General features: G+C 49.1%; 1 protein-coding gene across 3 annotated transcripts in view; it reads left to right on the top strand.

The window, feature by feature from the left end:
- The window catches only part of LOC309360695 (scaffold attachment factor B2-like), a 44630-nt gene extending 32793 nt beyond the window's left edge, over positions 1–11837 (top strand). For all 3 annotated transcript variants that reach the window (XM_081895442.1, XM_081895441.1, XM_081895443.1), the window contains 7 exons: positions 394–687; positions 2791–2928; positions 4903–4942; positions 6671–6783; positions 9436–9548; positions 10911–10977; positions 11464–11837. In XM_081895442.1, the coding sequence (XP_081751568.1) occupies positions 394–687; positions 2791–2928; positions 4903–4942; positions 6671–6783; positions 9436–9548; positions 10911–10977; positions 11464–11590 (892 nt within the window). In that variant the 3' untranslated portion in view covers positions 11591–11837. The remainder of the gene's footprint in view (positions 1–393; positions 688–2790; positions 2929–4902; positions 4943–6670; positions 6784–9435; positions 9549–10910; positions 10978–11463) is intronic.
- The last annotated feature ends 3554 nt before the right edge of the window (positions 11838–15391 follow it).

Raw genomic sequence — 15391 nt, 5'->3', positions numbered from 1 at the left:
TAAAGGTAAAGGGACCCCTGACCATTAGGTCCAGTCGTGGCCGACTCTGGGTTTGCGGTGCTCATCTCGCTTTATTGGCTGAGGGAGCTGGAGTACAGCTTCCGGGTCATGTAGCAAGCATGACTAAGCCGCGTCTGGTGAACCAGAGCAGTGCACAGAAACGCCGTTTACCTTCCCGGAGCGGTACCTAGTTATCTACTTGCACTTTGACGTGCTTTCGAACTGCTACGTTGGCAGGAGCAGGGACCGAGCTCACCCTGTCGCAGGGATTCGAACCGCCAACCTTCTGATCGGCAAATCCTAGGCTCTGTGGTTTAACCCACAGCGCGGAGGTATGACCGTACAATTCACGTTTCTGCTTGAGCGCAACCTGTATTTTTAAATACCGAACAGGGAGCGGGAGCGCCGGGAGCGGGAGCAGCACATCCAGGCCGTCCGGGAGCGGGACGAGAGGCAGAAGCTGCAGTGGGAGCGGGAGCGGCTGCAGTTCCAGCGGCAGCGGCTGGAGCGGGAGCGGATGGAGCGGGAGAGGCTGGAGCGGGAGCGGATGCACATCGAGCACGAGAGGAGGCGGGAGCAGGAGCGCATCCAGCGCGAGAGGGAGGAGCTGCGTCGGCAGCATGAGCAGCTGCGCTACGAGCAGGAGCGCCGCTCAGCTCTGAGGCGGCCGTACGACACGGACGGGAGGTGAGGCGGCCGAGCTGTGCTTTGGGGAACTGTAGAGCTCGTGCTAAAGGCTGCTTCCCTGCAGCAAATCGTGAATACCCCGCTTTTTACCCAAATGCGGCAAAACATGTCAATCATTTGAGTCGTCCCCTTAAATTGAGGGTTGGGGTCCCCTCCTGGTCATATGGGGGGCAGGGAGGGGGGCAGTTTGTGGTTGGGAAGCCCCACAAATATGGAGCCAGAATAGAAATCAATGACCCAATAAATAAAGACGTAAGGCTGAAATCAGGTAAGTACTGGAGATGCAATGAGACTGCAATGAGACTAAGGGAACGTTCTTTCATATGTGGTGGACCAGTAAAAGGGTATTGGGGGGGGGGGAAACCAACAAACACCCAGAGTCCTTTTCGTTGGGGATAATTCAGATGGAAATACCCAGGTGTCAAAAAAGGTTATTTCATAGAATCATAGAGTTGGAAGAGACCACACGGGCCATTGAGTCCAACCCCCTGCCAAGCAGGAAACACCATCAGAGCACTCCTGACATATGGTTGTCAGGCCTCTGCTTAAAGACCTCCAAAGAAGGAGACTCCACCACACTCCTTGGCAGCAAATTCCACTGTCAAACAGTTCTTACTGTCAGGAAGTTCTTCCTAATGTTTAGCTGGAATCTTCTTTCTTGTAGTTTGGATCCATTGCTCCGTGTCCGCTTCTCTGGAGCAGCAGAAAACAACCTTTCTCCCTCCTCTATGTGACATCCTTTTATATATTTGAACATGGCTATCATATCATGGCTATCGTATTTATGTAGGCAACAACCGTGGCCCATGTTCTGTTAGCCCAAAAATGGAAAACGAGCGAGGCCCCAGCCAAAGAAGATTGGCAACTTAAGTTGACGGAATATACGTCACCCGTTTTCCATTTTTGGCCAACAAGACATCTTAAAACTGTTGGAATAGGCGCAGCTGGCGGACCTAACTTACAGAATAAGAAAGCAAGAAGAACATTTGTTTATTGAATATATGGGGAATAATTGTGTACACTTGAAAACGCGGGCAGCTTTAAGATAAATTCAACAGTGTAAATAAGTTTCGATGGAAGTAACAATGGAATACTGAATGGTTTAGTTTATATAAAATATGCAGGCATTTATGCTATGTGAAATGAACCACGGAAAGATAAGAAGGGAAGTCACTGATATTTTAAGGATGTCCAAATGAATATTCTAAATAGTAAAATGGAAAATTTAATATAAATATAATATAAATTATATTCAATAAAGATAAAGACATAAGACTGAAGCCAAGCCGCACGGCTGATTCTAGTCTTGCTGCTTTCCAAAGGAGTCAGCCTGACTTAAGTACAGCTCAAAGAACTCTTTGCCAGGCTGATTTTTTATCCTGCCTGACCCCTGCCACGTTCCTCCCGGGGAGATTGGCAGCAGAAAGAAAAGTCCTGGGAAAGCCATTGCTAGTATAAAACCATTATCAGTTTGTGCTGGAGATGTGCCCAGTTGCTTACAGACACCTATGCACCCATCCTCTGTTTTAGGAGGAGGAGATTAAAAAGCACTTCAGGAATTGGATTTTACTGGATTTTTACTTTTTAAAAAAATAAATAAATAAAAAATCTTAGTTATGATATCTTTCTGATGGATTATGTCTTGAAAAGCGGGGTATTTTTTTATCCAGTTTTGGAATGATAAGGTGCAGGATGCAATTCATCCACATGTTGTATTAGCAACTGTGTGATGATAATATTTTTTTATTGACTTTTCTTGTTTTCTGCCTCTTCGTGTCTCTTAATATGGTTCTTTTTCATATGGATTTTTTTTAAAAAAATCTAAATATTCTTAAATTCTACGCCACCCTTTAATTTCAGGTTTGCAGGATTGCTGAGGTTTGTTTGTTTTTTTAAATTAATTTTTAAAAATATCAGTGGGAAAAAAAGAGTGCCAGTAAAAGCAGCCTAAAAACAACAACAACCCAGAGCTGCCATTTCAAGAACTATGGGAGAAGCAGAAGGTCTCTTCCTGGTGCTGGAAGGGTAATGACCAAAGGCAGGCCAGCTTCTCTGGATGGGGGTGACGGAGCCAAGGAGTTACTGAATCTCTTTCCCCTGCAGGCGGGACGACTCATATTGGCCTGAAGCAAAGCGGGTGGCCCTGGATGATGGGTTCCACTCTGACTTCAGCCGACCAGATCGCTTCCACGGCTTTGACCACAGAGACCGCAGCCGGTACCAGGACCACTCGGTGGACAGGTAGCGAAGTCTTCCCTCCTGTGTCTTGCATTGTCAGAAACCCAAGGCCACGCAGGGCCGGCCAGGTCAGGCTGGTGGCTCATCCAGACCAGCTTCCTGCTCTCACAGTAGCTGACCAGATTTCTATGTAATAATAATAATTTATACCTCGCCCATCTGGCTGGGTTTCCCCAGCCACTCTGGGCGGCTCCCAACAGAATATTGAAAACACAATACAGTGGTGCCTCGCAAGACGAAATTAATTCGTTCTGCGAGTTGCTTCGTCTTGCGATTTTTTCGTCTTGCGGAGCGCGGATTCCCTGGGCTTTAAGAAAAGGGAAACAAAATCGCAAGACGTTTTCGTCTTGCGAAGCAAGCCCATAGGGAAAATCGTCTTGTGAAGCAACTCAAAAAACGAAAAACCCTTTCATCTTGTGCGTTTTTCGTCTTGTGAGGCATTCGTCTTGCGAGGTACCACTGTAAAACAGCAAACATTACAAATTTTCCTAAACAGGGCTGCCTTCAGATGTCTTCTAAAAGTCAGATAGTGGTTTGTTTCCTTGACATCTGGTGGGAGCAGGTGCCACCACTGAGAAGGCCCTCTGCCTGATTCCTTGTACCCTCGCATCTCACAGGGAGGGAAGCCTGTGGGGTCCTGCAAGCAAGGCCCAGGCGCAAGAGCACCCTCTCCTGTGGCTTCCAGTGTATTCAAAAGTGTTTACTGCCTCTGACCATGGGAATAACTGCACAGCTCATTGTGGTTCAAATGAGCAATGGAAACTTTTTGTGCTCTTCTTCCTCACTCATAGGCAGCTCTTTAAGGAAGTGTGCATAGTTTAGTTGACAGAGCAGGAACTTCCCAGTTCCAGCCCTGTCACCTGCACGTAGGAGTGGGAGAGAGACCCTTGGAGAAACCCTGGAGAGCCAGTGCCAGTCAGGGAAGACAGTGCTGAACTAGATGGGCCAAAGATCTGTCTCTGTTTAAGGCCCTTTCCTGTCTTCCCTTTTAAGCCAACTCTTCATTCAGAACTAGAATGTTTTTAGAGTCCCAGGCCCAATCCCTATCATCAGCCGATGATGGGAAAGACCATTTTCTGCTTGAAGACCTGCTGTCAGTCAGAGGAAGCAGTACTGAGCCAGGCAGATGAAGTGTCTGACTTAGATAAAGGCAGCTTCCTCTGCTCCTAGGCCACTTTGGGTTTTGGCTATTTCACAGTTTTAGCTGTTCACCCAAAAACATAAAGTGCAAAGATGACGTTTTGGTGTTTGAAGAGAAGCGTGCTGTACTGGTATACTGACCTCAGAACCCATAACGGTTCAGTTTCTTGCTTTGTAATGTGTGGAACGACCTTGAGTCACCATGCACATGGCAGATAGCAGACCAGTTAAGAGCTGCCAAGTTGATTTCTCCTGGCCATGACCTGTCAGAAGTTGAGAAGATGCCGGTGGTCATCGTAATTTCCTATTGATTAATCCCAAAGTAACAAGATGCACTCCTGCCAACCTAGCAGTTCGAAAGCACGTCAAAGTGCAAGTAGATAAATAGGTACCGCTCCGGCGGGAAGGTAAACGGCATTTCCATGCACTGCTCTGGTTTGCCCAAAGCGGCTTGGTCATGCTGGCCACATGACCCGGAAGCTGTACGTCGGCTCCCTCGGCCAATAAAGCAAGATGAGCGCCGAAACCCCAGAGTCGGTCACGACTGGACCTAATGGTCAGGGGTCCCTTTACCTTTAACAAGATGCACAGCAGCAGAATTTAGGAATCTAGGGAACTGTCCCTGACTGAGTCAGACCATGGTCCATGCATCTCAGTGCTGTATGCGCTGACTGCCAGCAGCTCTCCAGAGTTTCCCGGCCCACCTTGGGAATCGAACCAGGGCAACTGCATGCAACCCAGTGGCTCTACCACTGGGTTGCAGCCTATCCCCTGCTTGTTTCCAAAGCTTACCCACCTGTGTGCATTAACACGGATTTTCTCTTCCCTCCCGACCAGGAGAGAAAGTTCAAGAACTGTGCCAGATCGGGATGGACAGGTATGCCCATGCGAAGCAGTATTGTTATAAAAAATGCTTTGATGTCCAAAAAGCTTGCACAATGGTTTATGGTCTTACGGTATGGGTTGGGAATTCCCAGCCTGTGAGTAGTAGGCTGAGGCAGTGCCACAGGCAATTTAATTCAGGCAAAGGCTGCAGCAAGAGGGAGACGCGTACTGGTTTTTTTGCTCTATAAGACTCACTTTTTCCCTCCTAAAAAGTAAGGGGAAATGTGTGCGCGTCTTATGGAGCGAATGCAGGCTGTGCAGCTATCCCAGAAGCCAGAACAGCAAGAGGGATTGCTGCTTTCACTGCGCAGCGATCCCTCTTGCTGTTCTGGCTTCTGAGATTCAGAATATTTTTTTTCTTGTTTTCCTCCTCCAAAAACTAGGTGCGTCTTGTAGAGCGAAAAATACGGTAGCCACAGAAGGAGCTAACTCTCGCACCTCTGCATGATTCCTGCTCTGGCACTGCCTCACTCCATGTAACAGGGGTGTGTGTAATTCTCACACGTTTGAGCATCGTTGGGATCATTTCAGTCATTTTGTATTTGGGGTGGGATCCTTGGAAAGTAGATAATCCTGACAGAGTCTGAGAATAAATCCCGTCAGGAATTCCTGTGAAGTGTAACTCCAGCCTCCACATTCTCGTTGACAGCCTTGGCTGTCAGAGATTTGGGGATCCTGGTCAGGAAAGGCGATTTGGATTCTTGGAAAGAGAAACAGATTACAAGTAGAACGAAGGGACTGCCTGCTGCTCCGTGAGAGCTTTTGCGTGTCTTGCTGCGTAGGGACAGATTAAGAAGAACTGTTTTCGAGTCATGTTTTCCAGACATGAGCGCTTCCTGTTGGCTGCACCACATCACCAATACCTGGAAAATCAGACTCAAAACATCAGCCTGATATCCATAAGAGACAGGCACTAACATTTTACTTGTGTCTCTTCAGCGATTCCCACTGCTGAAGAGGCAAGTCTTTTTAAACAAGAACCAAAAATAGCCCAAACCTGAATAATGGTCTGTTCTCTTGGCAATGGAGTGAACTGTTCGTAACAGAGAGAGCGCGAACCTCTGGCTTCATGTGTTCTTGAAGAACAACATTTATTTCGAATACCTTTTATCCCAGATTTTCCAGCTAAAAAAATTGCTCTGGCCGGTTTGCAGCCGCAATATGAAAAAGCAGCAATAATTAAAAGCAGTAAGAACATGGCATTATAAATATGCTGGAAGTGTGGCAGGCCAAACAAGAGTGGCAGGTGATTTGTCTCAATTTGCACGTGAGAAGCAAAGCCAGGTTGACTATTGCTCACACCTTGGGCGAGCCAGGGTCTAAGATCCCAACCACAAAATTCTCATCGGCTGCTTCAGCACCACGGACTCTCTTTCATGTCCCTCTTCATTGCTTGATTGCTGAAGCGTCATCTCGGGTTTGCGGAAGAGCCATCATGGACAAGGCAGAGAAAGGGGGATTAAAGCTGAAAGGCCAATAGGGAAATCTCCTGGGTGCTGTAGGAAGATCCACGTACAAGAAAACCCCACTGGTGCATCTCTGGCCTTGTAGTAAGGTGGTGCGCTCTCTGAGCTGTTGTGGTGACCAGGCTAGGGCAAGGATGGTTTACCGGTGGCCTATAGGCTGGAGCTGTCCAACCCCCCCCCCAAAAAAAACCCCAATTTTTTGCAGATGCCAATGCCTTGTGCTTTACTCCAACTGTGTGGGCTTGCCTTTTCAGCACTACTCTGACGAGCGGCATGGAGGGCCTGACCGCCACTCGCGGGACAGCTGGGGAAGTTACGGGTCGGAGAGGAGGCTCAGCAAAGGCCGAGGGTTGCCTCCACCGTCCCGGTGAGTGTCCGTAAAGCAGAGCCATGTTAGAAACTCGGATATAGAAGCCAGGCACCAGGTGGCGCCTTAAACCTGGGTTGCAGTCACCACAACAGAATACAATGGTACCTCGCAAGACGAAATTAATTTGTTCCACGAGTTTTTTCTTCTTGCGAGTTTTTTGTCTTGCAAAGCACGGTTTCCCATAGGAATGCATTGAAAATCAATCAATGCGTTCCTATGGAAACCACCTTTAGACCAGGTCCGGGGACAGTCTGTCCCCCGACCTCTTCTGAAGGCTGGGGGGGGGGTGGGACAAGGGCTTTTCTTCCCACCGCCAGCCTTCAGAAGGCTGTTCTGAAGGCTGGCGGTGGGAAGAAAAGCCCTTCTCCCCACCTCCTGCCCCGCAAGCTCCGGGGACAGGAGGGCTTTGCTGCCGACCGCCAGCATTTTAAAAGCCCCCGGGACAGCAGAGAAGTCTCCGCTGTCCCGGGAAGGCAGGAGGGGGGAGCAAAGACTTTTGCCCCCCGCCGGCCTTCAGAAGAGATCCAGGACCTCTTCTGAAGGCCGGCGGTGGGCGAAAGTCTTTGCTCCCGACCGCCAGCATTTTAAAAGAGGTCCCCGGAGATTTCCCTATGGGCTTTCTTCTTGCGAAGCAAGCCCATAGGGAAATTCGTCTGGCGAAGCACCTCGAAAAACGGAAAACTCTTTCTTCTTGCGAGTTTTCCGTCTTGCGAGGCATTCGTCTTGCGAGGTACCACTGTATCTATTCACCAGGGGATTGGACTGGATGTCCCTGGGGGTCCCTTCCTTCAGTGCTACAATTCTGCGATTCTATTGCCTCAACTGCACTGCTTGCTCTAATAATAATAATAATAATAATAATAATAATAATAATAATAATAATAATAATAATAATAATAATATATTATTTATACCCTGGGTTTTCCCAGCCACTCTGGGCGGCTTCCAACCGAATATTAAAAACAATACAGCGTCAGACATTAAAAACTTCCCTAAACAGGGCTGCCTTCAGTTGTCTTTTAAAAGTAAAATAGTTGTTTCTTGCCTTGGCATCTGCTGGGAGGGCGTTCCACAGGGCAGGCGCCACCACCGAGAAGGCCCTCTGCCTGGTTCCCTGTAACCGCACTTCTCGCAGCGAGGGAACCTCCAGAAGGCCCTCGGCGCTGGATCTCAGTGTCTGGTCCCAGAAGGAGAAACACACACAATGGAAATGGTATTAACTGTGGACTAAACAGTGCTTTGTGAGTTCTGTTTCTGGTGCCTGTGGAAATCCTGCAGCACAGTCAAATATATCTGTACTCAGCCCTTCACTTAATTTTCCTTGATGCGATGATGGAGGTCTGTGTGTGAGTCAGCCAGGTTTGGCGGAGCTCTCAGTTGCCCAGAAATCTCCATGTAGTTGGGGCTGCAGATGGACACCCGCACTAGTAGTAAAATGCGCTTGGCACCTAGAATCATAGAATCATAGAGTTGGAAGAGACCACAAGGGCCATCGAGTCCAACCCCCTGCCAAGCAGGAAACACCATCAGAGCACTCCTGACATATGGTTGTCAAGCCTCTGCTTAAAGACCTCCAAAGAAGGAGACTCCACCACACTCCTTGGCAGCAAATTCCACTGTCGAACAGCTCTTACTGTCAGGAAGTTCTTCCTAATGTTTAGGTGGAATCTTCTTTCTTGTAGTTTGGATCCATTGCTCCGTGTCCGCTTCTCTGGAGCAGCAGAAAACAACCTTTCTCCCTCCTCTATGTGACATCCTTTTATATATTTGAACATGGCTATCATATCACCCCTTAACCTCCTCTTCTCCAGGCTAAACATGCCCAGCTCCCTTAGCCGTTCCTCATAAGGCATCGTTTCCAGGCCTTTGACCATTTTGGTTGCCCTCCTCTGGACACGTTCCAGTTTGTCAGTGTCCTTCTTGAACTGTGGTGCCCAGAACTGGACACAGTACTCCAGGTGAGGTCTGACCAGAGCAGAATACAGTGGCACCATTACTTCCCTTGATCTAGATGCTATACTCCTATTGGTGCAGCCCAGAATTGCATTGGCTTTTTTAGCTGCCGCGTCACACTGTTGGCTCACCTGGGGAATTTTGAACGCTGCTAGTGTGCTGGGAAGTGGTGTGTGAATTCTCGTGTGCTTGGGCAGCACAGAACAGGCAACCTTGGTTTTCTAGCCCTCAGTAAGCCAGAAAAACCCAAGCAGTGTCTCGATGGTAGAGAACTGGGGTCTAAAGCCACAGGTTAGCCAGCAGGAGATGCTTCTGGGAAGCCAACAAGTCATTGGAGGGAGACACCATGGCTCCCCTTTTGTTTTATCCCCAGCGCTTGCTACTCGGAGGTAGACTTCCTCTGAATGTGGAGGCCATATTTTGTCACCTTGGCAAACTGCCGCCTGTTTAAAATTGGATTTCACTAAACCGTTTTAATCTTAAGGCTGCCCTCTGTCCACACCCGAAGATCACCAGTGGAGGTCTTCTTATGTTCTGTCCTAAGGGAGCTGGACTTCCTATTTGAGGCCCCCCCTCCAGAGGTGACCTAAGTACACTGTCAAGGCAAGTCGTATTTACGAGGAAATGTCACTAGCTTCCTTCCATGCTTGCTAACGGCACTCTTCTCTCTTTTGGGTGGGCGGCTCCCTCATCTAGAGACGGGCGCGACTGGGGAGATCACAGCCGCAAACTTGAAGGTCACCAAGACCGTTCCTGGCAGGGCAGTGTGGAAGAAGGGATCATCGGCCGGGAGCATGAAAGGTGGCAAGGTAAAAAAATAATCAAAACAGACTTTGCAGGGTGCTCCCCTCTCTACCTTCGAAATGTTCGAAAGCACAGTTCAGCGGTGCATTTCAGAACCAAGGGCAAGGGTGGCACAGTCAGGGGAGCGAAGTGTTCCCTGGTAGGTTTCCCACTTCCTGAGGTTCAGAATGTCTGATTCAGGCCTGTAATTGAAAAAAAGTTAATTGTAACAAGCCCCATTTGCAGGCGCGACGCTAACGGCTCCCAAGAGCCTAGGGCTGGAGTTGGGTGGTGACGTGTGTGGAGCAAAAACTTAAACACACTGCAGCGTTCCCCCCCAAAATAGACCAGAGGCCGTTGTGCTTCATCCCACAGAGTTTTACTGCTGCTGAAGGCAAATGAGCATAGTGGTGACAAATCCAATACCTTCAAGATTGGCACAGTCCATAAGAAACTCAGTTGCAGCAGACTTATCTTAAATTTAACTTACAGCTTATAGAAACCTTAACACTACATACAGAACAGAACACTGCACCAGAACAAAGAGATAGAAAGAGGAAATGAGAAACCCAGGTTCCTCCAGCCCTGACTATTATAGTCGGCGTGACCTTGACAGAAAGGATAACAGAACCAGTTTCAACCAGCTGTTCTCGGCTTCCCAGATGGAATAACCCAGACAAGAACTTCCTGCCTGTTTCACATAGAAAGAAACCACCTAGAACACTCTTGAATTAAGCAGAATAGGAAAGATCTCTACACATCAGATCAATACTTTCTGTACTAAGAAATGCAAACTGACAGGTGAAGACCCCCTTTCTAAATGCACAAAAGAGGCCCCAGGTTTAAAGGGCAGACACTTGGTGATGAAAGACTCCCTGAGAGAGACCCTGGCCATCTGCTGGCCATCAGAGTCAGGCCACAGGAGGCTAAATGGACAAATTAATTGACATAGGGCAGCTTCCTGCATTCTCTTGGAGACGCAAGGAGATTGACCACAGGTGTATGAGCCAAACCTTGAACTGTGTGCAGAAGTCAGCTGGAAAGCCAGCATGCAGAGAGCTTGAATACCAGAGCATCATCCTGGTTAGACATGGGAAGATTAGGGTTTGAATCCTTCCTCAGCCATAAAGCACACTGAGCGATCTTGGGCCTGTCGCCGTTTCATAGCGCGAGAACCACGAATGCTGCCTTGGGGGTATAGAAAAGCACAAATAAATGAAACATGGCAACGCAATCCTAACCTAACCAGAAGTAAGTCCTACTGAATTCAGGGTAAGGGTAAGGGTGGTTGGGACTGCAGGCATTTGTTAAAAAAAATTAAACAATACAATAATTCCTTAGTGACTTGTTCCCTCCCGCCTCCCTGCCCCATTCTTTTCATTTCTTAGCTGGTGAGAGGAGTGCCCCTGCTCAGACAGGGCCTGGCCATGTGATAAACAGAGGAGGAATGTCGGGGTAAGAGTTACCTGAAAGGGTTTTGCTGCTCCCCGCCCTGCAAAAACCCCACATTACGTCTGCCGAGAAAGCTTGAAGGGGCTTTGGATTGCGATTGAAATATTTTAAGTGACAGTTGTTCTCTTTGTTAGGTAATAGATAGGTTTGTGTGCACATGCAAAAGACATTGGGGTGGGTGACGATGACCCAGTGGCCTCTTAGCACACATGCTTGGTCAGGGAAAATGTACGGATTAAGAAACTTGGAGGCCATGATTTTAAAGACTGCCCTTTAAACAGTGGAATGGGTTCTTGGGTTGTTTTTTATTTTTATTATGTAGTCTGTGTTTTTTATACATATTGGAATTTTATGTTGTGAACCGACCTGAGATCTGCGGGTATTGGGCGGTATACAAATTTAATAAAGAAATAAAATTAATTAAGGAGGGTGCAGGGTGTTGCACTGAGCCCTTGAGCAGGAAGTCAACTTTCTGCTTCTTGTCCTCAGGCGCGGAGGGTTCGTGCAAGGTGCCGCCCCAGCTCCCGTGGCACAGGGAGCCAGTCTGCCAAGCGGTTTTGCCAGCCCAGATAGAACAAGCCACCCCAGCGACCCTCGATTCACCCGGCGCTATTGAGGACTTTTTGCTTCTTCGCCACGACGCGGCAACTGCATCGAGTTTTGTTTCCTGGTCATCGCCTTGAACTTTTGCCAACTGAAACGGAACCACAGCGCCCTATCTTAAAGCTTGCGTATGACGTGAACTCAAGTGTGTGTTGTTGCCTCCCATCCCCCCCCCCACGTGTTCTTAGCAGGACACCACTCAGTTGTTTCGGAGGAAACATTCCATTTTCCATGAACAATAAATCTGTATTGCACTTGTGGTGGTGAAGTCTCTAACTCTGATTGGCTGAGCCGCCGCCATAGCTCAGAAGGTTCAGAGAGCTTTGGGAGTGTCTCCCCAGTCCAGCTTCTGTGAGGGCAGGGAAAGTAGTCAGTACGGTTGGGATTAAAACCTTGCATGGCACGGCAGTGAGGACTAGGGAGAAGTCTGGGAAGAGTGAAGGAGAGCTCAAAGGCAGAAGGGAGCTTGAGAATTAGAGGAGTGTTGAGGAACGCAGGACCCTGAAGAAACTTTGCAGCCATTCAAGATCAGGAGAAGTTACCGTATTTTTTGCTCTATAAGACTCACTTTTTCCCTCCTAAAAAGTAAGGGGAAATGTGTGTGCATCTTATGGAGCGAATGCAGGCTGCGCAGCTATGCCAGAAGCCGGAACAGCAAGAGGGATTGCTGCTTTCACTGCGCAGCGATCCCTCTTGCTGTTCTGGCTTCTGAGATTCAGAATATTTTTTTTCTTGTTTTCCTCCTCCCAAAACTAGGTGCGTCTTGTGGTCTGGTGCGTCTTATGGAGCGAAAAGTACGGTACATCCCCTGTAGGGATTGGAGGGAACTGGTGGTTTCTAGCGTTGCAGAATGTCAAGTCTTGGTTGGTGTGGTATGATGCCTCTGTGAGGAAGAGAGAACGGGGAAAACGAACTTGTGAGAATATTCTTGGTTTTAACATAACCTCTTCCCTTTTGGATATCAGATGTAACGTCCTAGCTGTGAAAGCTCCAGGCCTCTGAAACCTTTTCTGTGAGATGGTTCTAATTTTATTTATATCTGCTTGTGGAACGGGGGGCAGGGGGGACGCCAAGCCAGACCAGACCACTGTTTGGATTTGTTTTGCAAGCCTGTGTCCTGCTTTCCCCACCTGTACCCTACTTTGGAAGCTGCTTGCAATAAGCAAAATCTAAAATTCTCTGAGGAGGGGGAAAAAATGAAGCTAGCAACAACAGAAATCTGAATCCTCAGGGAATGTGGAAGAGGTTTAAGCAGTGCTCTAAACAAAAAGTTGAAGTCTCTATTTAAAGAAAGTTTAGTGTTAGGCAGGTGGTCCTTTTCTGGAAAAGGATTGAAAGACGCATCCCAAATATTCTATTCTTTGCAAAAGGGTTTGCCTAGTGCTACGCAAGACAGCACTGTGGTTTGACTAAGGTGTATTTGCTGGTAAGGTAAAGGTAAAGGGACCCCTGACCATTAGGTCCAGTCATGACCGACTCTGGGGTTGCGGCGCTCATCTCGCTTTACTGGCCGAGGGAGCCGGCGTACAGCTTCCGGGTCATGTGGCCAGCATGACTAAGCCGCTTCTGGAGAACCAGAGCAGCGCACGGAAACGCCGTTTACCTTCCCGCCAGAGTGGTACCTATTTATCTACTTGCACTTTGACATGCTTTCGAACTGCTAGGTTGGCAGGAGCAGGGACCGAGCAACAGGAGCTCACCCCGTCGCGGGGATTCGAACCGCCAACCTTCTGATTGGCAAGTCCTAGGCTCTGTGGTGTAACCCACAGCGCCACCCGCATCCCTATTATTTGCTGGCAATTTGGTTACATAAGTGCCTCTTCTAGTGCTGTGCTTGCAAGTAAAGCCTGTGTGAGTGGGGAAGAATGCACAGAGCTCTGTGCGCCCCCTTTGCTGCCACCCTGGTTGCCTGGTCAGAGGGTGAAAGTCTGACGTGTGGAACTACCCGGTAGAGCCTCAGTGCATTATTTGGAACCCTGGATTATTTGGGTTCCAAACTGCACGGTTTGCCACCCTGAATTAGGGGAGGCTCCCTGCTTCCGAGGGATGCGGGTGGCGCTGTGGGTAAAACCTCAGCGCCTAGGACTTGTCGATCGTATGGTCGGCGGTTCGAATCCCCGCGATGGGGTGAGCTCCCGTCGTTCAGTCCCAGCTCCTGCCCACCTAGCAGTTCGAAAGCACTCCTAAGTGCAAGTAGATAAATAGGTACCGCTTTATAGCGGGAAGGTAAACAGCGATTCCGTGTGCTGCGCTGGTGCTGGCTCGCCAGAGCAGCTTCGTCACGCTGGGCACGTGACCCGGAAGTGTCTCCGGACAGCGCTGGCCCCCGGCCTCTTAAGTGAGATGGGCGCACAACCCTAGAGTCGGACACGAGTGGCCCGTACGGGCAGGGGTACCTTTACCTTTACCTTTTACCCTGCTTCCGACTACCATTCTACAGGAGGTTGAGGAGCAGTGCTTTGTGGATTTCCCCCACTCCTTGTTCCAGTGTACAAAATGGCTTTCTGCGTTCCCTTCCCTTGAGTCTGATCTAGCTTGGTCAGGGAAACCAACCCCCAGCTTAGTGAAGCCATCACAAGGGTTAGGGTTTTGACAGCACCTCCCCTGGGCAGCTAGCAATCCCTACCCTCTGTTGCCTTTTCCACTCTGGTATCTTGGCTTGTCCTCTCCTCCCACCCCACTCAATTTGCAAACCTGCCAGGAGGGATTCACCTGCTTTAAAAATTCTCGGTAAGACTCCTCGTCTCCACTAAGCGCTTAATAATACACACATAAATGTAGAATTGTCTGTGCTGTCGGATTACTACTTAACTTGGTTACGACTTAACCTGTACGAGATTAAAAACAAACCCCCAAATCCTAAACCTCTTTATGCTCCAATTCTCCACGTTAAGCGGAAGTGAAAAGTGGAGCCGCTTGGAAGAAACGGGGTCAAAATGCACAAAAGGCCACTCTTGCAAAAAAACCTGCCTTGTGTCGTCTCAGGTGGAGGTGTGTGAAATGTGCGAAAGAAGGATTTGGGGTGTGTGTGTTGAGTGTTGCAATTTGTTCGGTTCCATTTTTGACGGGTGACAGCGCTGCAAGGACGAGCTTTTCATTTCCAGTGTGCTAACCCCCTGGGACGCGGGTGGCGCTGTGGGTAAAACCTCAGTGCCTAGGACTTGCTGATTGTATGGTCAGCGGTTCGAATCCCCATGGCGGGGTGAGCTCCCGTCGTTCGGTCCCAGCTCCTGCCCACCTAGCTGTTTGAAAGCACTCTTAAATGCAAGTAGATAAGTAGGTACCGCTTTATAGCAGGAAGGTAAACGGCGTTCCGTGTGCTGCGCTGGCTCGCCAGCCGCAGCTTCGTCACGCTGGCCACGTGACCCGGAAGTGTCTTTGGACGGTGCCGGCTCACGACCTCTAGAGCGAGATGAGCGCGCAACCCTAGAGTCAGACACGACTGGCCCGTACAGGCAGGGGTACCTTTACCTTTAACCCCCCGCTGCCCGCTTCTGATGCTGCGCATGTGTGTGTGTGCCTGTGCCCATTCATGCGCATGGATGCTAGGGCCTGCCAGCTGTGCACAGCTTGCTGCTTGGGATGCAGCTAGTGATGTTTATTTTTGAACTGCTGAGGGCAGCTTGTGGAGAACCTGTGGGGCTCTTTCCTCAAGTGGAGATTCAGTGGCAGAGAGGTTGAGACAGGTGGAGGGGTGGCACAGAGAGAGAAGATGTGGCACGGGGCAGGGGGAGACAGAGGTAGCTGCAGACCACCCATCACTAGCTGGGGCTCCTACTAGACTCACACTTTGTGGGCCAACGGCCATTCATAG

Source organism: Podarcis melisellensis (assembly GCF_964234715.1).
Source record: "Podarcis melisellensis genome assembly, chromosome: 18".
In the NCBI taxonomy this organism is placed as follows: Eukaryota; Metazoa; Chordata; class Lepidosauria; order Squamata; family Lacertidae; genus Podarcis; species Podarcis melisellensis.
Note: the sequence above shows the minus strand (reverse complement) of the source record. Positions and strands in the feature narration are given on the sequence as shown.